At 36.6% G+C, this 21,804-nt stretch overlaps 1 protein-coding gene across 12 annotated transcripts in view; it reads left to right on the forward strand.

The window, feature by feature from the left end:
• The window catches only part of nej (CREB binding protein nejire), a 149,410-nt gene that overhangs the window by 109,725 nt on the left and 17,881 nt on the right, over positions 1-21,804 (forward strand). For 7 of the 12 annotated variants that reach the window (XM_083134257.1, XM_083134259.1, XM_083134264.1 and 4 more), the window contains 5 exons: positions 2,759-2,839; positions 8,674-8,751; positions 11,805-11,939; positions 12,364-12,420; positions 18,700-18,915. In XM_083134257.1, the coding sequence (XP_082990383.1) occupies positions 2,759-2,839; positions 8,674-8,751; positions 11,805-11,939; positions 12,364-12,420; positions 18,700-18,915 (567 nt within the window). The remainder of the gene's footprint in view (positions 1-2,758; positions 2,840-8,673; positions 8,752-11,804; positions 11,940-12,363; positions 12,421-18,699; positions 18,916-21,804) is intronic. The other 5 variants (XM_083134262.1, XM_083134263.1, XM_083134267.1 and 2 more) reach the window with 2 other exon arrangements.

The raw sequence follows: 21,804 nt of genomic DNA on the forward strand, positions 1-21,804 counted from the left end.
ACTAAAGAATCAGGCTGCTGTTTCACTAGAAAATAAATTGAAATTATTTTATTAGTGTAGGTTAGGGCCAAGGAACTTGTAAAAACATTTCCTTTCAACTCGGTTTGTATCACTGTAAGGGTGTATTTATTAGTTGAATATTTCTTGTCCTGAAAGTACATTTCTAGTTCTTTCTAAAAGGAACTTGCTGTATTTGAAACACTCCTACTTGTTGAACCCATCTGCTTACCATGACATGGTGTTATTTGTAGTGAAGAAAACAATTTAACCTTTAGCGGATGGGTGGAAAGTATATTGCCAAAACATGTATTGTGCTATGTACGGCTGGGCAGCAATTAGCATGCCATTTCTTGAAAATTACACTCAATATTTCAGCTGTCTTTTTTGTTCATTAATGTACATGTAAAGATACTTTGAATTACAAAACAATGTGTATGGGATAGATTTATAAAAATAACTCCTAAACAACTGCATTTTTTAAAAAAAAATAATTTTACATGTAATAATGAGTAAAAAGCCACACTTTAAGAAATGTGCGACACTTATGGTTCCAGGGGGATTGAGGGCCAAAGGACCGATTTTCGAAACTTGCCCAGACCATGTGGCAGCAATTAATGTGCTATTTCATGAAAATTATACACGGTATTTCAGTTCTGTCTTTTTTGTTCATTAGTATACCTCGAACGATATTACATACAAGAACAATATACCCATTGTTACTATTATTAAGGAGTGGCGTTAGAAAAATTCCTTTGTTTCCCTTTTGTGTTTATGGGATATATTTGCTGTTTTGTTTGCTTTTCTCAAACAAGGCCTTGAAAGTTGAATTGAATGAAGACTGAATCGTGGATGTTAAAAGTGTAGGTAAGCTGATGGGTTGGTATATATTGAAGTATTTTCTCCTTGTTATAAGCTATGAACAATGTAATGATTCTTTTGGAAGATTCACACAAGTTCAAAGTGTAGGATTTAAAGCTCGTTGCAAATTCCGAAGTAAAATATTCATATTTGGGTACAGGGTGGCCACAAAAGCTAAAAATTTTGCAAAAAGATCCCTAAGAGAAATGAGTACTTATAGATGCGGCAAGAGAACATAGATATATGTATTTGTTTTTGTATGGTATTGCACAAGCTCGTGTTTGTACATTGTCATGTTAATTTCTACCTGTTTTTGTTTGAGACCTAGCCAGGAAAGCTATGCTTAGAAAAATAAAAGAGTACTGTATTATCAAAAGAACTTTGTCATGTTCACTTTGCATCAGATTGCTTTGCCACTGGAAATTGCCCTATATCGTTATCCAGTAGAGTGACATGGCTCAATAAAATGGCTACCCTGAGCCTCCCCATGATATTAATAATATGATGGATATACAGACAATTTGAAAGTTGTTATGCTAAACTGTAAGTGACAAACAGATTGTTTTAATTCATTGCAAGGCATTCAGTACTATATGTGGAACTTTGAATATTAATTTGTTAGTCTATTGGGGCAAGAAGATAAAATGGCTTTCAAACGCTACAAATTTCATCCAGATCAGACAAAGTGTCCTGGAGAATTTGAATTGTACACATTTAAATCCAATATAGGTTAATCAAAGTTACCTTTTTGCAGTATATTTTATTAATTACATTAGAAAGCTAAAGAGTGAAACATCATACACAGTTACGACTATGATTGATTGCCGAATGAAGTCTTTGTGAAGCGAACAATAGTTGCCGAGGTGCCTGGTACAACTAAATTTGAACTTGTGGCTATTTCCAGATTCCTGGAGCTACTGGTAAAATGTAGAATGTTTCAGAGTGATTAAAAAAAAAAATTCAAGAATCTACGAAGAAAGTAAACTAGGCATAGTGTGTCCTGTTGGTATCTGCATTATGCTACAAGCCAAGAATCGACAGGTGTTTGACCTAATTCCTAAGTAGGGCAATGATAGGATATGTGGTAAATCTTTTAGTTAACAAAAAAAAGAATAGAACTGTTCATCATTAATTTTTTTTGTCAAACTATCAGTAGTTGATATGAATAGAAAAGTGACAGAAATGCAACATTAAATAAACTAAACCAATCAATCAATCAATGTGTAATCAATCTCAAGGCATGATTGTGTTTTTCTGGACTTCTTCGCTGATGTTATTCATCTCAGTTCTTGCAATAAACAGAATGCACTGTAATGATAAAAAAATACAAGTTGAAAGCAAGACTGGCCACCCTGATTCAATCAGATTTTCTCCTGGTAGTAAAAGAAATTAGAGGTAGTGTTTTTTTTCTTGAAGTAAGTATAGTGATTGCAGTTGTGAAATTTGTTGGGGGAAAGCACACAGCATATTTATATTACTCCTATGCTTATTGGCTGTTCCTTTGCATGCACAACCTCCTTGCTCCATGACTTTTTGTTCTTTGGTTTCTAGGGTATGCACGTAACCACTTTACTAACATTGGTGTAGTAATTTGTGTGTAAATCTGGCCCTAATGTTACCCATAACCTCCTATTGTTTCTTCCTGTTTTGATGTTTAATCGTTCTTGCACAGTGTGGATGAAAATAATTATTTCTTACGTTTCCTTAAAATTATACTGCTTGCTTGCATTAGCATTCTCATTTTCAAAATTGCTTGCAATGTTTGGTAGGTTTCACCTGCAAAACCTGTTTTCTTTTTCTTCACCTCCCCCCTGCTACTGCTGCTGTTGTGCGGACGGTTCCCCCTATGTCTTGTGTGTTGAATCTTCAGTTCAAAGCAGTATGGCCTTCTCTCCGATAGATACACCTTCTGCCAAAAGTGCTTCAACGACATCCCAGGAGACACGGTGACACTGGGGGACGATCCTACTCAGCCTCAAACGTAAGTAATTTTGTTTTTTTTCCTTCATGTTATTGTATAACCTTATAATTATGGTCAGTGTGAAAGGGTACTCAGTTACAGAAAACTGAACTTATGTGTAATTTCTAGTAGAGCCAAACCAATATGAATGCTGATGTATTTGGAAGTGTCTGTTCGAATTTAATCACCAATACTGGTCGAATATTTTCTGGACTCAAAGCATGTTGTAAGGTTGCAAAAATATACCACACAATGCTTTCAGTGTCTGAATAAAACGTACCATGTGCAGGATTGCTACGTATTTGGAAAACTGAAATGTTTGGGAATTTGGCTTGTCAGGGAAATGTTAGCTTATCTGGAATTTACGTGCATTTTGGAGTCTGCTAGAGAAAAAGTTGCAAATTGAACAAGTGGTTCATTTCCACTTATGATTCAGTTCTTGTGATTCCACTCCCTAAAAGGATTCAGTTCAGAAACCTGTTTCTCTCGTCATGGCTCTGTCTGGTACAAAATCATGATTCATTTGAATATCGGTCCTACATAAGTAATACAGTGGAAAATGTAAAATGGGGGGAAATTTTAATAACATTTTGCTATGTTGGGACCATCAACATGGAATGTATAATGCAGGAAAAACGTGAGATTGGGGTTCCACCATATATTTAATTTTCACCTTTCTATACTAGGTTTTAGAGAGAATATGAAAGTTAAATTGGAGCCCTGCTATACTGATTGACAACTAAAGTAGATTGACAATATGATCATAATTATCGGAAAGGTTGCTGAAGACCAGGTTATCATCTATCATTTTACAGATCTTGTCTTATCGACATTTGGTTTAGCAAGAAAAGAAATTTTGTTAGCAAGATTTTAACACTTTTATGTTTGATGCAGATTGTAATTTTTACTATATTATTCGTATTTTCATGTGTTGTGCATTTAGAATGAAATTTGTTTTTTAAAAAAGTGGTGAAAGTGAATAATAATAATAATAATAATAATAATAACCCATGCTCGACAGCCCTTGAAGGGCCTTGGTTGATCTCCTGACTGCCAGTCTCCCTCCCACAATCCTACCTAGAGGTGTGAAGATCTTCAGATGGCAATGGCGTAATGTAGGGTCAGGATCCCAAACCCCCAGCCGTTATAGGAGATTTCTGATACTGGGTTATGCTACTCACTCGTAGTTCCCCAATTTCCTCAGGAGGGTGGGTTGCAACCGGTCCTATACACAGGCCGAGAACCCAGAGACTGAACCCATGCCGTCCTGCAGTCTGAGTCCAAAGCACAGAGCCTTAGACCGCACGGCCACGAGGGAGGATTGTTGAAAGTGAATATTCATAATAATTAACAAACCTGTTTATTTTATTGAAAAATGCAAAGTTCAAAAGCAAAAATCACGAAAACCTGGAAATATCAGGGAATTTTATGATCAAAAAATCATAGCAACCCTGCATATGTAATTTTATTTTATTTTGCAAGGATTAAGTGATTACTATTGTAATGTTCCAATTCTATCTCTTAAGAAAGTCTTTATTGAAATATTTTAAAGCAAGACCTTCACATACTGTGTGTCTCCCCCAGGGTGATTTGGTGCAAGGGATAGTCTCTCCAATGTCTCATGTATGTAATGTTACTTTAAGTGTTTGGCATGTTCTTATCCAGATTTTGAGACCATCCATAATGACGGATTTCTAATTATCTGATATCTGTTTTGTGTGCAACAGATAATCCAGATATCCAAATATCTGGAGAATTTGGATATCCAGAGAAGTTGGATGTGGTTTATCAAATGTATGGAGAATTTGTATATCTGGATAATTTGGATATCCAGATAATTTGGATAAAACAGATTTGATGAAGGATTTGTGGAAAATACAGTGAAATATGAAAATGACGAATAAATGAAACTAAAATTACAAATAAATGAAGATGTGTATAGCCTGTAAAATGGATGAATGATAAAATTGTCCAGGTAATGCACACATTCAGATATCCAGACATTTCGGATAATCCAAATATCTGGAAATTTGAATATCCAGATAATTCGAATATTGGATATCCAGGTAATTCGAATATTGGATATCGATATAATTCGGATATCAGAATATCAGATATTTGGATATTAGATGCAGGATAGAATATCAGATATATGGATAAAATTTTATCCAGATTTGGCCATCCATAATTTTTATCGAATGTCTAGATTTTATTTTCCTCAAGACACACTTTTAACCTTCCCAACTGTGTGTCATCCATGCTAGGCAATGATGACAGTGTTTTAACAAATTTGTTTAGATCTTTTCAGAGGACCAGTCTGTCCTCTTACACTGTCTAAGGATTTTTTTTTATTCTCCTTACTTGTTTAAGAAACGTGTTGTATAGGTTGTGGGCAGGCTGCTTTACAGCCTTGCACTTTTAACCTTTACATCCCTTTTGAATTGCTTTTAGATGAGGGGATTTTCCCTGTATATTCTGAAGGGTGCAAAATGGCCATATGTGCCGTTGCACCCAAAAATTGTAACTTATTCATTCATTCATTTATTCTGTTTGTAGCATTTTAGTTGTTACTTTGTTCAAGCATTGATGTCTCTAGGAATTGGTAAAAATATCAGCATCAGTATAGGTATTTGTTCAAAGTGCAATCTGCTCGACCATAATTTTCTGTCCATGATGCAGATTGAGCATCTCCTTTTTGTGCTGACTATACTAAGATGACAGTGGGTTGTATTAACAAAACTGAGCATAGACTTACCTCTCGACTTTTTAGGTCATGTACTTCAGTGGTTCCCAAAGGGTGCATGGTGGTGCTTGCTTACAGGGATACTGTGAAAGGTTCCAAGATTTTCACTGAAATAATACTTGTTAGTGTACACATGGTTTTAGTACTTTTTACACATAAAATGTTTCTAAATGTTTCTGCATTTGACATATGTGTTTATTTTTTAACTTAAGGCAAGCAACCTACCCACACTTAGCATTGCAAGTGTTACATTCTGACTTGGGCACCGTGGAAAAATTTTGAAACAAAAATGTTTCGGAACCCCTGGTGTACTTCATTTTGGATGAATAAATAGGCTGGGAACTTGCTCACACAGGGAACACTGTTCCCTCTACGAGTACCTTACCTGCAAATACAGTGTAACCTTGATTTAATGTATTTTAGGGGACCATGCTGAAAAAGCGTAAGATGTGGCGAAATGTAAAATATGGGAAGATTTTGTAACATTTCTCTATGTTGGGACCATCAAGATTGAAAGTTAATGGGATAAAATGTAAAATCGAAGGTTGAATGTGTGTGTGCTTGAATGAACAAGTGTGTGTTGTCAGAAATTGAGCTGGCGCTTAAACGTAACATGCATATACGCAAGGGTACTAATGTGTAGTAAAGTGTGTCCCAACAAGAATGCCTGATTTGAATTGCACCATTGTTTTGTTGTTGGGTTGGCAGCACTGTTCTTATAAGTTCTGTTGTATTCTTCGAGTGCACCGTTTCTGAAATGCAAATGCGTTTTCACTCCATAGATCAAAAGTCATTACAAGCATTGCGAGTGTTTGGGCCAAGACTGTGGAGGGTCTTCATACGATCCTCGGTCGTAATGAGACCAGAACTGGCCAATGAGGTCATATGACCTGACACCCTGCGACTTCTTCCTTTGGGAGTATGTGAAACTGCAGGTTTAAGAAAACAAACCCTACCAGAACTCAAGAAGGATATTTGACATGTCATTGGCCAAATTGAGAAGCAAGTCAGTGTAAGAGTATCTGTAATTTCATCGATGGAATGACTACGTGCAGAGCAAGTAGTGGGGCACATGACAAATATTGTTTTTCATATTTAACTGGCAACATGTACCATTTTCAATGATTTAGAAATACGTCATTTCAAGAAAAGAAAATATTTTTCACATTATTAAATCCGGCATTCTTGTAGGGACACCCTTTATATTAATTACCACATCATAAAAGATACGTCTATTGAGATGTCTAGACAAGAATCTATGGAAGGGAGGATTTTTAAAATTTTTTTTTCCCAAACAAATGTTAATCTTTCACTCATTTCGTGAACATCTACTCTGGTACTGTTGAAGTACATGCTCATGAGTACCTATTCATTTTTATTAATACAGCCCAATGTGTGTATATATAAACTCTTTAAGTTTGTCTCTAAAGATATCCATTTAGCACTTACGTGGGGAGAGGTAATTCACTGTAATAAGTTCATGGTTAATTTTTCCTTGCAGTTTTTATTTGTGATCGATTTCACCACCTGCCTGGTAGCTTATTACAGTGAATTACCTCTAAGTTTGTATTTAATTATGATTGTTGAGATCATAGCAGGTAAACCAACTTTTATATATTTTTACATTTACTTTAATATGTGGATAATTACTCATTATATAATATGCGAACTATCGAAACAAGCTTCTAAAGCAGAATTTAAGTAAATTATTGACATACGAGGTGTGGCTAGAAAAGAAACTGGACTGTTGCTACAAAATCTTTTATTGGTTATTTTGTACAATACGAACATTATCCCCTTCAAAGCACTCCCCTGCACTATTGGTACTCTGCTCCATACGAATCTTCCATTTCTGGAAGCAGTGCTGGAAATCATTTTCTGAAACCATGTTCATGACCTCCGTTGCTTTTGTTTTCTTAGATTCTACGGTCATAAATCTGGTTCCTTTCAGTGCTGATTTGATCTTTGGGAATAAAAAAAGTCGCACGAAGTGATATCCGGTGAATAGGGTGGATGTTCTAACAGTGGGATCCCATGCTTGGCCAAAAAAGCCTTGACTGACAATGCCGTGTGGACAGAAGCATTGCCCTGATGAAGAATCCATGACTTGCTTTTCCACAAATCAGGTCGTAGTCTTCTTACTCATTCACGAATGGTCGTCAGCACCATAATTTAATAATGTTGGTTATTTTGCAATAGCTCGAATACTCAAGGATGATCTTTTCGAATCAATTCACCGACATTTGCAATGTTTGATTCCGTTTTTGACGTGCAAGACCATCCAGGACGAGAGTCGTCCGCCATCATTTCTCGTCCCTCTTTAAACCTTTCAAACCACTCTAACACCTGCGTGCGTGATAAACACTCATCTCCGTATACTTCAACAAACCATAAGTTTCTGTGGCAGATTTTCCGAGTTTCATAAGAAACTTCAAATTGATATGATGTTCCACTTTCACACTTAACATTTTTCCAACGGAGCAAAGATGTACGGTTCACTTCGTCCACAAGCTACAGAGGAACTGAGCGCCGCGCACCTCTGGAAAATCAGAGTCTATAGGTGGGATATCACGTTATACACTTATGCACCGCTTGACCTTGACGTGCTTGTCGTTTGTAGATGGCAACATCAATCCGGTTATTTTCTAGCCACACCTCGTAACTTAAAGACTGGTTTATGTACGCCACTGATCATTCTCTCTCGCACACTTCTGATGAAGGGGTTTCCTTCTCTGGTGTGCGAGAGAGCTGAAGTGAGTGGCTATTTAAGAGCATGCAACATATAGGGTCATTCCACTGCTGCAAACAGTGTTGTCAGGAGAAAACTGCTTGTTCCTTCCTGCTTCCTGTGCCACACTTGGCAGAGGCAGTGTTGCATGAAGGGAAATTTCCTTTGGTGCAGGGAAATCTATGACTAACTTTAAGTAAAAAGGAAGATTTTATGAAATATATAGAAATTGCCAGAAAATTTAAAATTGTCAGATAATATTTTTTTCCTTTTACTTGCATGCCTGTTTTGGTGCTGTATTACATATAATTAATTTAGATGGGGTGTATTATAAATATATACAATAAATAAGAATTGTTGCGGTAAACCAGGTCAATTTTTCAGAATACGCCACTGGATGATCATAGCAGAGAGGCCTCCACAAGACTATGAAACAAATGCGTTGACATCTGGTGTGTTCAAGTGAGTATACAACATGAGTGACAAACCTGCAGCTAAGCAGGGAATAAAATATTGTTAATTTTGAATTAAGCCAACTTAGAACATATGGGGAGAATGACTACATATCAGTCTTAAGATTACATTGTTGCCAGAACCTCACGTAGTTTTTGCAGTGACCAAAGCCTTGCTGGATGAGTAATTGTAGTCTGAGATAGCTTAATGTCATACTACCAACAAGTAGTGCAGTGCTTGTGAATAGAATCGCAATGCATTTACCAAGATAAGTGCAACAAATGCATTTTGCCACTAATTCCCTGCAAATTTTTAACCTTTTCATGATTCCTGAGAAAAGCGTCGTTACTTCGAGAGAGATGTTGTAGAGAGAGAGAGTTAACTGTACAATGTGGTAATTTAAAATTAGGGTTCCACCGTATTCATATTTTTACATAAGAGATGAATATTTAAAATATCACAAACATTTTTTCTCGCAATATTCTTGCAGAGTAATGAAAATTTTTAATTTTGATATGCTGTTGCATAGCACTTTTCTGACTCTTCAAGATATACAATTTTTAAAAAAGTATCAGTTTCACATTTCCAAGCAACACTGATACTGGTAACACCAGTATTGGTAAATACATACAATTGGTATTGGTAGTAACCCAGCTCTAGTTCAGAGTATACCTGATAAATATGTACAGCTTGGATTACTGAAGCTGTCTTTGGCCTTATTAATGCATGCTTGAAACCTGTCTTTGTATGTACAAGGAGAAACATGGTATTTGCAGGCCTCTGATTAGATTTTAGGCAAGGCAGGCATTCACGATTTTCTCCATTGGGGAGAACCATTTTGTATTTAACACTAAGATTAGATCTTCCTGATTCCATTTATCGGTAAAGAAACCTTCAGATAATTTAGTTCATGCTCGCCAATCACTTGTGAATGCATGCTGTAAGTATTTTCTTTGTAGATATACCGTATATATGTACATCAATTTCAGTTTGTGTTTTGCAAAAGTGAGGTAAAATGCATGTATTTTATGGTGTGACGTTGATTATTTGTGCAGTGTATTCTCAAATGAACCAGGAAATGAACAAATAGTTGGAACTATTTGTGATACTAGAGAATAGGTTCAAATTGCAGATTTGTTTTGTAGCATCTTGAACAGTAGTCACTGCAAGTGTAAAATACAGGGGATGGACAAAAATATGGAAACACCTGCAGACCTTTACTAATATCGAGTAGGACTACCTTTGGCACGCAGAACGGCCTGCAGTCGACGTGGAATGGACAAATACAGGTCGCGTATTGGTTGTCAAAGGGATGTTGTACCATTCTTCCTCCAAAGCAGCTGGAAGTTGTTGTTGAGCCGATGGTGGTGGGTAGCGGGCTCGCACCTTGGTCTTCAAAACCGACCACAGGGGCTCAATAATATTGAGGTCTGGCGATTGTGGAGGCCATGGCAGATGTGACACTTCATCTTCGTGCTCATCAAACCAGTCCTGGACGATGTGAGCTGTATGAACAGGGGCTCTGTCATCTTGAAACACGGCATCACCATCTGGGAACAAAGTTTGCACCATGGGATGCAGCTGGTCACTCAAAATGGTTACGTAGTCCCTGGCAGTGACATGTCCATGCAGGGTGATGATTGGTCCGGCAGAATTACCGTCTTCCACTGCTCCATTGTTCAGTTTTTATGGGCGTTGCACCACTGTCTCCATCTAGCAGCATGGCCAACAGTCACGAGTGGTTTAGGAATTGCAGATATGCCACGAATACCCTGCTTGTGGAGTTCTCTTCTGACTGTTTTGACGGTAACAGGGTTTGTAAGCACTGTATTCAGCTCAGCAGTGACTTTTAAAGCCGTGGTGATCTTCTGCTTGGTCACAATCCTACCCAATGTGCGTCTGTCTCTGTCACGCAACACTTCGTCACGGAAGCTTCCACCATACATGCACCCACAATTTGCCCTCTTTGAAACTCTGTCAGCTCAGATATGATTCACGATAACCTGCATGGACTGGTCGCTGAATTGTAACTGGCCCATCTGTCAGGTTGGCCAGGGTGTATACCTTGCAGGAAGTGCCAGTGACCACAGCGTCACCTACCATTCAGAGCAAATCGTGTTTAAAATGGCTACCTGTTTTATACCAGGTGTTTCCATATTTTTGTCCATCCCCTGTATGTGTTAGTTGTGGACCGATCCCTGATATTAAATTTACAAATACTGATATAATATTGTAAATACTTCACTAGTGTATATGAATTGTACCTTTTTTAAATTCATAATAATAATAATAATATGACAGGATTTTGCACTAAGTTACATTCTATTTATGGGTACATCAGACTGATAAATTATTGGTAATAGTAGCAGGTTTAGTCAGTACTGGTAAATTTTTGGTTATGAATAAAATAAATAAAAGAACAATCGTGAAGGATAGCCGAAAGTCAAATGTGGAACCTTGAAATCAATAATGTAGGATCAGTAAGGAACAAAATATTGCAATTTGTGTCATTGAATCATGAAATAAAAAACTTGTTTGACATTAAAATCTAGGGATGGGCCGATATGAAATTTTGGCCGATACCGATAAAGTACCGATATAAAATTTACCGATACCGATAACTGATATTGTACCGATCCGATATAAAATTAGAAATGGTCCTTGAAGAACTTGAAATGATCATTGATCTCCTTAATAAATGCATGTTTCAAGGTGACTGCAGTGCAAAAGAAGTTGAATATTTAGACATTTACCTTTTTAGAAAGAAGGGTATGGAGATTATCCATAAAAATTACAACAAAATGTTAGAATTTTGCACTAAATTATAAAATATTTATCGATATATCGGATCGGTAAAATAATCGGTAATTTTATCGATAAACCGATACACCGATATGCCTATATCAGCCGATACCGATAGAGTACCGATTAATCGGTCCCATCCCTATTAAAATCACATGAACACAGTAAAATCAGTTGCAGAACTGATAGTCTCTAGTGTATATACTGTATATTGTGCTTACAACGTTTACAATTGTTTTAAAAAAAAAATGTATTTTCAGTGCCATTAAAAAGGATCAGTTTGTTGAAATGAAGAACGATCATTTAGAACTGGAGCCATTTGTCGAATGCCAGGAATGTGGTAGGAAGCTTCATCAGATATGTGTTCTCCACATGGACTGTATATGGACTCAGGGGTAGGTTCCTACTTCCGTATTTGGCGTACCTAGTAAAGAACTGCCAACACAGCACAAACACCGCTCTCGTGCTCATGTTTTTGCTGCGTTGGTGTTCATTTTTACTAGGCAAGGTAACTATGACTTTGCCAGCATGCGATGTCTTGTAAAATTAATTATTCATAATTTCTTGAAGTGCCGTGTTTTAACATGGATGCTGTTTATTGTTCCAAGTTTTCTTGTTTTGCTTTGCTGTCCATTTGCTTAAGCATGGCAGCACTTGTTTTAAGGGATGTTTGTGGCTTGCATGATTTTTAGAAAGATTGTCTCTGGAACCCTGCTTAGCATTTTTAACTTAACATGTAGCAATAATTCAGTCACTGTCACTATTCTCTATGCATTAATAAGATGTAACTTCATGGTATTCATTTCATGCCATCTTCAGCAGGGCACAAAAAGAGAAGAATGGTAGAACGGATGTTAGTGTTACCAGATTGAAAGCGTAAGTAGGAACACATGTAGGAACTAGCTGTTGGTGAGAGGGTGTTCTTAAGTGTGCACATATTCATTGTTGGTTTCCACTTTAAGCTAATGAAAATGCACAGATTATGCTCAGACTGGATTTTGCCCCCTTCGTTATTGTTTCACTTCCTGGAATTAAACCGTTCCAATCATCCAAATTAACCATAGTTTTTATTCCACAGCCAGCCATCTTAAACCTGACAGAGCATTTCATGATGTTCTTCAGGGTTAGGGTAATTTATTACAAGAAGAGTGTTGCTAAACAGTTTGTTTTCCACTCATTTTGTTATGATGTAGTTCACATGCTTGCTTCTATGTGAAGATAGGTTAGTACCAGGTCAACGAAGTTAGTAATAAGTAGTTTCATACAGTGTATATTGATACACCTGCAGATTGAATTGCATCTTCTGGAAATATGCTAAAGAAACTGCTGGAGTACTAATTGAGGCGAATGTACAATAATGAAAATGGCTGCTATACCTGTTTTGCGTGTTGTAATTCCATGCTACAAAGTCTGCAGTCATTGTGCAATGGGCATTTTGTTTGCTAAGAACCCACAGAGTGGCAATTCAATTCGTGCTTTTTACAAAACAGTTTAGTGAAACAGGTTGCTTATGTGAGCACAAATCAACTGGTCGCCTGTCTTGATTACCTCAGAAGATATGGAATGCATTTCCATAAGTTTCCTGCATAGAGTCGCACGTTGCGATTTCTTTTGGTGGGGTTATGTAAATTACAAAGTGTTTGTCCCACCCCTGCTACGTGATATCGACGAGTTAAAAGGGTACTTCACCCTAGCAGTAAACACCATCTATAGGTCCATGTAGGAAAGGATGTGGCATGAACTGGAGTATCACGTGGACGTCTGTTGTGTCACCTTGGGTGCATGTGTTGAACATCGTAGACATGAAAATAAACTGGTGCTGATTTTGTTGCAGTAAATGCAATACTCTTGTAATAAATTATCTTAACACCCACAATGTTGGGATGATTCTTTGAATGAAGGCCAAGGGTGTTTCCTTGACCCTTTAGTCCCAACCTCCCCTCACTAAGAACTAACAACAACAATACTTGGCAACTGTGAACAGACAACATTTTTTAATTTTGATTTTGAAAATCCTGTAAAGATAAGTTGAAATGTTGGTTAAAAATATTTAAATCACCATCCAGGAATGTGATTGGCGTAATAATTGTTTGTAATCATACAGTGTTTGAGCATAATCCATGTATTCTTGCTAGTTTACAGCAGGTGTTACTAGGTTCTATTTTTGGGAAGGGAAGCAGAGGTATGGTGTATAGGCATGCACACCTGAGGGATGAGAACTAGAAGAAGACTGTTTATATTTAGCTTGGGAACTAGACAAGCTTCTTTCCCAACGCTTATTGGTAGAGGTGCTAGTGGAAATGGAAAGCAAGATGGAAACGGTGAAATTTGGATTTTGTATTCCTGGGCAGTGTACTGATTCCGAGGACAAAAACTATCTTCTCTCTGTAATAAAACCAGACAGGCAGGTAGTGTCTAAGTAATTTGCTATCTGCAGTTTCGATTTGGCTACACTAACTACCATTCCACCATCTCTCTCTCTTTTCATTGTATATGAATAGGAAGAAAATGATTTAATAATTTAAATGAAATTAGGGATAGATCAAAATGGAAGTTTTGTAAAACCGGTGCTGATGTAATATTTTCCAATGCCGTTAAACAATATTGAACGGGTTCAGTATAACATGACGAATGACTTGATTCATTCCTTTGTTAATGTATCGCTGATCAGGCCAGACTATATATGCATTTGAATGCTGGGGGTTGACAAAGTCATTAGAACTCCCACTACATATTAGGGATTGAATGATTGTATTTCGTAATTTGCTTTCAGAAACCAATGTATATAAATCATACCTCTATGTTCATAATAATAAGAAAATGGCAGAATTTACACTAAGTTAACACTGTTTTAAAAAATACTGGGTCTTTAAAATTATTGGTATTGGTAATTTTTACTAATTCTATATCTGAGATTGTTGTTGTTTTGTGGCCCTTCAAAGCTTGCTATTGGAGGCCCCTCTGTACATGGAGGGTGGTGATTGAAGGCTCCTGTCTCCATCTCTAAAGCCAGGTCTGACTTTTTTGGTTTTGAAGCTCGCATTGAACATTTACGTTGCAAAGTCAGGGTACAGTTATTAATTTTAAAATGCATGATGCATCAGTTGCAACTTGCAGATACCAATTATTCTGTCCCATCCCCGGTTTTCAGTCATTTGGAAGTTGATACATATAAATGTGTGAACTTTAGCAATAACAAATGGTGACACAGTTTGTATTGATATCATGAATGACTCAGTGAAATTAGCAGGGTTTCAATAATGTTAGTAAGACGAAATGTTTATTTTTCTTTCCCAAGTAGTGAAAATTGATTGCATTTGATGGTTTTGCAGGATTTTTTAAAATTTACCCACTGCTATGTAACTAACCCACTGCTTCTTTGATTACCTACTATATTCATACTGTTAATGCATACTGCTTGTTACTATCACTAAGGTTTAATCCAAATAATGATGTCACTAAGTTGATATCCGTTCGTGAGGAATGACCAAAAATGGAATACCAGAACTGGTATTGTAAAATGTCAATCCAAAATTCAATTTCTAACTTCCTAGGTTTTGATCATAGAAGAGGTGTCAATGTAGTTGCCACAATTGTAGTTTTAAAAATCTGTTTTTCTTGTAATGAAATCAAATTTCATAACACTATTCCTTCTTATTGATAAAATATAAAAGGATTAGGGACCTTGAAATCATGGAAAATCAGAAGTTTTTTGCACCAGTATTGTGTGAAAAACTGCAATTGATGGTTACATATTTTAATTCTGATGTAAGTTTTGAATATTTTGAAGCAATATTCTTTATAAATTGATGCATATAATTGAAGTGCAATACTTCCATCTGATTATTGAACAATATTTTTAACAACTTTTATTATCACAATTTTCAAGCATTGGTTTTGGTGGGGATAGTCAAGAGTATCAATAGTGGTATGGGTATCTGTTCAAAATGTTATTCGCTCAGTCCTAAGAAATATATAAATAGAAATGTTGCATCATTTTTACCTTGATCCAGCTAAAATTGGCATTGTATTTATGTTAATAATGTATATTGGAATCAGCATTCGGGAAGAAACTATGAAGTATGGTAGATTAGAATAAGTAAATTTCTTACCTCATTGCAACACTAAATTTGTGCAAATGAAACTTGAATGGTGTAAATAGCAATGTTTGTTTTATTTAGTAATATTTTTTGCATGCTTTGTTTGTATAAATTGAAAATTTATTATATTAATATGGAACGCTCACCAACAGTAAGAATGTACTTCGGAATTCAGTGTTTTATTTCAGGGATTTAAAGAATCAGTGAGGTTTTGAGAAATATATTTAGATTATTGTCATTGTTCATGTATGTTTAATGGTGAAAATGTTTTACTTCCAGTCACGGTGTAAATGCAGAGAATTATATTTTTGTTGGAAAATGCAAATTTCAAAAAATATAGTGTCCTGATAATTTGAGATGTGTGGGACCAAGGTAAAGGTAAAGTGCTCCCCTGTGCATAGCACCACGCCATGAAGGCGTATAGGGGTGTGGGGGTAACGCCCCACACTTTCTTGATCTGGTCGTGATCAGCATCACGCCCCTGATCACCTTTACCCCCTAGGGTTTCCCCCAGGTAACCATGTTATTCGACACTGGGTGGGTGCCAGGGCCGCTTCCAACGTTAGAAAAGTTCCCGGATTTGAACCGGCCGGGGATCGAACCCGGGACCTTGAGCATGGTAGTCAGACGCGTTACCGACTGAGCCACTGCGGCCAAGACTACCTTGAATTACCAAAAACTTGTACTATATGGACCATGGTGCAACAGCCCTTCAAGGGCCAGGGCAAGCCCCTTTTTCATTGGGCGATGCATGGGCATAGCATTGAGTGCCATCGCTACTGTTTTCTTACTTTCAAGAGCAGAGCCCTCTACTCCTTCTTGAGTAGCTCTCCAATTGTCCTTAATGATGCTGGGTCAGTGCCAAAATTTTGGGGGCATACGCTGGGAATCTAACGTTGGACCACTTGCACCAAAGGTGAGAGTGCTAGCCTTTTTGCTAGGCATGAGACCACTAAGTGAAATAACCTAGATAAAGTTGGAAGAGAGAAGAGAATAGACAATATAACAAAAAGCTAGTGTGTGAAAAATGGGACATGCATTGTCTTACGTGGGTGAAACAGATAAATCTGTGCGTTCCCATATGCTTCTGCAGGATAGCACTCGCTTGAGTCATGAGGTTGGATCACACTGCTCATATGCGACTAACCAATACTCCTCAGTGTCACAATTATTTTTTTTCCCTGCGATTATTCGAACATAGGATTATTGAGACTTTTCTGTATGCGCAAATATACCCTTGTATTGATATACATACAAAATTACATTGTTAATTATAGAAATGATAAAAAAACTAGGGATGGGCCGATATAAAATTTTGGCCGATACCGATAAAGTACCGATATAAAATTTACTGATCCCATATAAAATTAGAAATTGTTCTTAAAGAACCTGAAAGGTTCATTGACCTCCGAAATTTTGGCCGATACCGATAAAGTACCGATATAAAATTTACTGATCCCATATAAAATTAGAAATTGTTCTTAAAGAACCTGAAAGGTTCATTGACCTCCTCAATATATGCGTGCTTCAAGGTGACTGCAGTGCAAAAGGAGTTGCATATTTAGACATTTACTTTTTTAGAAAGTAGGGCATGGAGATTATTCATAAAAATTACAACAAAAGGGCAGAATTTTGCACTAAATTATCATATATTTATCGATATATCAGATCTGTAAAATAATTGGTAATTTTACCGATACACCGATATCCCTATATTGACCGATACCGATAGAGTACCGATTAATCGGTCCCATCCCTAAAAATTACCATAACATTTGTCTTGAAGTATTTTAGGAATTGTGAAAATGACTAACATGCAAAATTTTGAGAACTTCAGAATTTTGTACATGGGGAAATTCATACCCAAATAATGCGAGATCATAAACTGTGTTGGAGTTTGGCAGGAAGTACAGGGTGGACACAAAATCTCATCTCCCTATACAAATGTAATTGACTGAATAAATTGTATAATACTTTCGATTATTTTTTGTTTCTGATGTATCATAAAAATAGGCTGCCACAAGAAATTGCACCATTGGGAGGGACCGTGGGCAAGGCAAGCATAGAATCTTTGATAGCATAGAGGACATCATGGTGAACATTGCAGAAAGAAGTCAATGCAGTAAAAGAAAGCTAATATTACCGAAAACAAAAGGCATAAAAATGAAAGTTGTACATAAAGTATGTTACAGAGCAATGGTGCTGACATTCATTTAGATAGGGGTGATAAAACCTTATCACCCAGTACATTTTTTACTGTGTTGCTTCACAAAATTAGGTGCAGCTAAATACATATTGAACTCTTTAAACTAGAATTAAATTTTCTTCACACCTGATACTTCTTGGAATTTTGTAATATTGATACGTTGCCTATTCAAATTAATACAAAATTCGTGGGTGATGTCTTCAGTATAGGAATCTATAAAAAAGACATGCGTAATCCAGACTCTGGACCATGTCAGCATGGCAAACACTCTAAATTTTGCATGAAACCCATCTAAATTTTGTGTTGAAAAGCTTATTTCACTCTGATAAGATCTGACAGATGGCGAAATAGATTGCAAAGAAAAATCTGTGCGGAAAAGTGAAGTTATCAGGGTGAATTACATATCTCCGAGGAACCGCCAAACAGATATCTTTAGATACAATGTGGAAAGCTTACGTCACATCTGAACTTAATTTTGCATCATTTTGTTACAGAAACATTACAGAGTGTGACAGAAACATTACAGAGTGTGAGCTTGCATTTTGTGTTCCCATTGAAAACGGATAATATGCATGCCTGTAACTGTCGCCTATACTTGAAACTGTATGTTACTTTTGTTTTGTGTATGGTAATTGTATGCATATTTTTTTCACTGCTTCGGCTTTATAGATGTTTTCCAATAGTATTAAAGTAACATTTTAAGTAGCTTTAGTAGTGGATTAGTGGTCGGCTTCTGTTTAGAATTGAATAAAGAGTTGCAACAGAAGCTTATAGAGGCAGATTTTTTTAAATTTAAGGTGTTAGTACTACATTGCATATCTATTCATTGTGGTGTTGGTATTTTTTCAGGTTTGTGTGTGATAATTGTTTGAAGAAGAAAGGTGCTAAAAGAAAAGAAAACAAATTTACTGCCAAACGACTTCCGACGACTAAGTTGGGGACGTACATAGAAACACGGGTTAACAATTTTCTTAAAAAGAAAGAAGCAGGGGCCGGCGAAGTGGCAATTCGCGTTGTATCTAGTTCGGACAAAATAGTAGAAGTGAAACCAGGAATGAGAAATAGGTATGTATTGGGCAAGGAGCTCTGGATTTGAATGTCTATGTTGCCACGTAGATGGAACAGAATTATTACATTTTTTAACACAATATCTTTGATTTGAATGAGTAATAATTTTACAAGCAGATGTGAACATGTTAAATGTTTATTAAGTCTGAAACTTGCACTAGATTGTGCTTCCCAGTATATTTGTAATCCATAACATTTTAGAATTAACATGCTTTTTATTAAGCATACAGCACAGCTTATTAATGCAACTCAGTTAAAAATGATGCAATAGGTTGTAATGGAACAGTATAGTGATAACATGTTTTATTCAGAAGTGTTTAGTTAATTTCATAACTTGTGTTTAAATTGTAGAATACAATGATAGTGTGATTTTCTCTGGATAGTTGTAAGTGGAGTTCGACACATTATGATGTTGTGCACCTCCTCAATTCTTTGTTCATCAGAACACAGCAATGAGACTAATACAGTGACTATTTTGAGCCTTCCCAGCAATAAGGTTTATTTAAGCTTTAAACTTTATAATGCAAGCACTTACACGGTTTCTTTTGCTCAAAGGCCAAATGAATATCCCATGCCACCTCCCTTTTACCCATTTTTTCAGATATACACTAGTCAAAACAATTAGAGGGACATCTTTTGAACGTGATTTATTTCATAAACTCTTTCATTGTAAGGGAAAACACAAGTAAATTCTAGTACACCAATCTTTCATTGTCAACGAACAGAAATGTCATAATACTTGCCACTTGAAGTATTCCAATTACAAGCGAAAGTGTGTGCCATGGTGCTAAACCAAACTGAAACTTCCTTACAATGAGACACTAGTTCTTGATGAAACACTGCTTTAGTACTTCGTATGACTACCATTTGCCACTAATACTGCCGCACACCTTCGAGGCATGCTTTTGATAAGCCTCCTGATGTCCCTTTGAGTAGCAGCCCGAAGATCATTTTTATGATCCTGAGCAGTTGCAGTGCAGTGTCAAAGAGCACAATGTTTCAAATAACAGTCCAGTTTTCAACCTTGCCCTGGTCTTCTTTTGTAACTGCCTGTTTCTTTGTACCTCTTGTAAACTCTGTCGATCACAGAAGGGGCCACATTAAACTCGGGCACCACGGTTCTGATAGACTTCCCCCCTTCCAGCATTGTAACTGCTCGGGCCATGTCAACCTCACTCAGATGCCGCAGGATGACTGACTAGTTGTACACACACCACAGAAACGGGTACACAAACATACTCCCCCCCCTTCCCGTAGACTGTGCTTGACGTATGGACATTTCCTGTGTGGCCACTTTGATTTTGCTCCGTTCTTGCTATGTTTCTTTCTCCCTCTTTCATGGTCGCACGGAAGATTTGTTTGGTTGATGATTTGTGTACACACACCATGAACAATCAATGTGCAACAAAGTTTATCTAAACATCGAATGTTTTTTGATTTTCACAATGGCAATAGTGTCCCTCTAATTGTTTTGACTAGTTTATTTAGCCACCTGTTGATTCTTCAGAATGGGGATATGAGTTCTGCTCCCATTGTCTAGTTCTTTCTACAAGATTCTGTTTGAATATTCAGCATCCTTGTATCAGTTTCAGGAATCTGAAAATATCCATCTGTTGTGCTGTAGATGTAATGGTTATTTTGGTGATCCATTGTCAACTTTACAAAGGCTCCATTCAGTAATCTATTCTTGATTGTTGGCCACGATTCAGCATTTTCCTCATGCGTGCGAATTTTAACTTGTGTTATCCCATTCGCGTCATATGACTAGCAGGACTCGCATGAACCTGTTATGACACATAAGTTGTATGACAAGCTCAGCTCGCAATGCTACTTGCTTGATATAAATGCATGTAGTTCAGTGTGTAGCTCATAGATGTCACTTATATTAATACATTCTAAAACAAAGTCCAGATATATGATGTTTGAAATTCCCTCAGTGTGGTGCTACTCTGTGTTTGTGTGGAGTAAGAAAAAAAAAAACATTTCTTTATCATATGCCGCTCTCCTCAGCTGCCATTATGGCATCAACATTTCCCATTTTCCCCAGTTTAGTAACCAATTTAAATTTATAAGTCATTTTCGAGTTTTTATGCATATTTAGCCCCCTTAGAATGCATATAATCTGTTATTTCGACACTAGAATCAAAACTAGATTTTTCGTGGAATTTGGTGTTCAATGCTAATATTCCTTTGAAACTAGTTTTCCACACATCCCAAACCAGAGATAATTTTCAGAAAAATATTGGATTATTATTACACAGTGCTGAGCCAATAAAGCTTATATATTCTCACATTTCAACCCTTGGATCCGAAGTTTGATTTTTATGGAAAACTTAACATTTTAAACTTTTTATGTAGGCAATTTATTTTAATTTATTTTTGCGCTCCAAACTGCCGCACTACTGAATTTATATGTGATTTCTTGGTCAATTCCGAAGGTATTTAAACATGACGTCAATGGGTTAATGAAAATGACTCAAAAGTGCTGTAATTTAAAATCCATATGGTAGTAAAGGTAAAAGATTTCTGTATCTCTGGATCCAATTGTTCAATTTTGTCGAAACGTGTGGCATTTGAAATATATCTTGTTTCCCTTTGTTCATTGAATGTCGGGAAGTCATAAACCCTCATAGTAAATGTAAATGATGAAATATATGTGGGTGTGACAAATTGCAGAAATGGGATGAGCTAACATCACTTTTATCTTGAGGGATTGAAGAACTGGAACACATCTGGTTAGTATCCTGAGAAAATCACTTGATCTATCGCTATCATGAAGGGCTTCACAATGTGTGAAGAATACATTTTCATGTTTCTTTTTATGTCTTTTGTGTACTTTGTTGTGTAATGCAACTATGTAATAGTCACCTTTTTCCTATTGAAAAT

Source organism: Lepisma saccharinum, chromosome 13, assembly GCF_977018435.1.
Source record: "Lepisma saccharinum chromosome 13, izLepSacc3.1, whole genome shotgun sequence".
NCBI classification, from domain to species: domain Eukaryota; kingdom Metazoa; phylum Arthropoda; class Insecta; order Zygentoma; family Lepismatidae; genus Lepisma; species Lepisma saccharinum.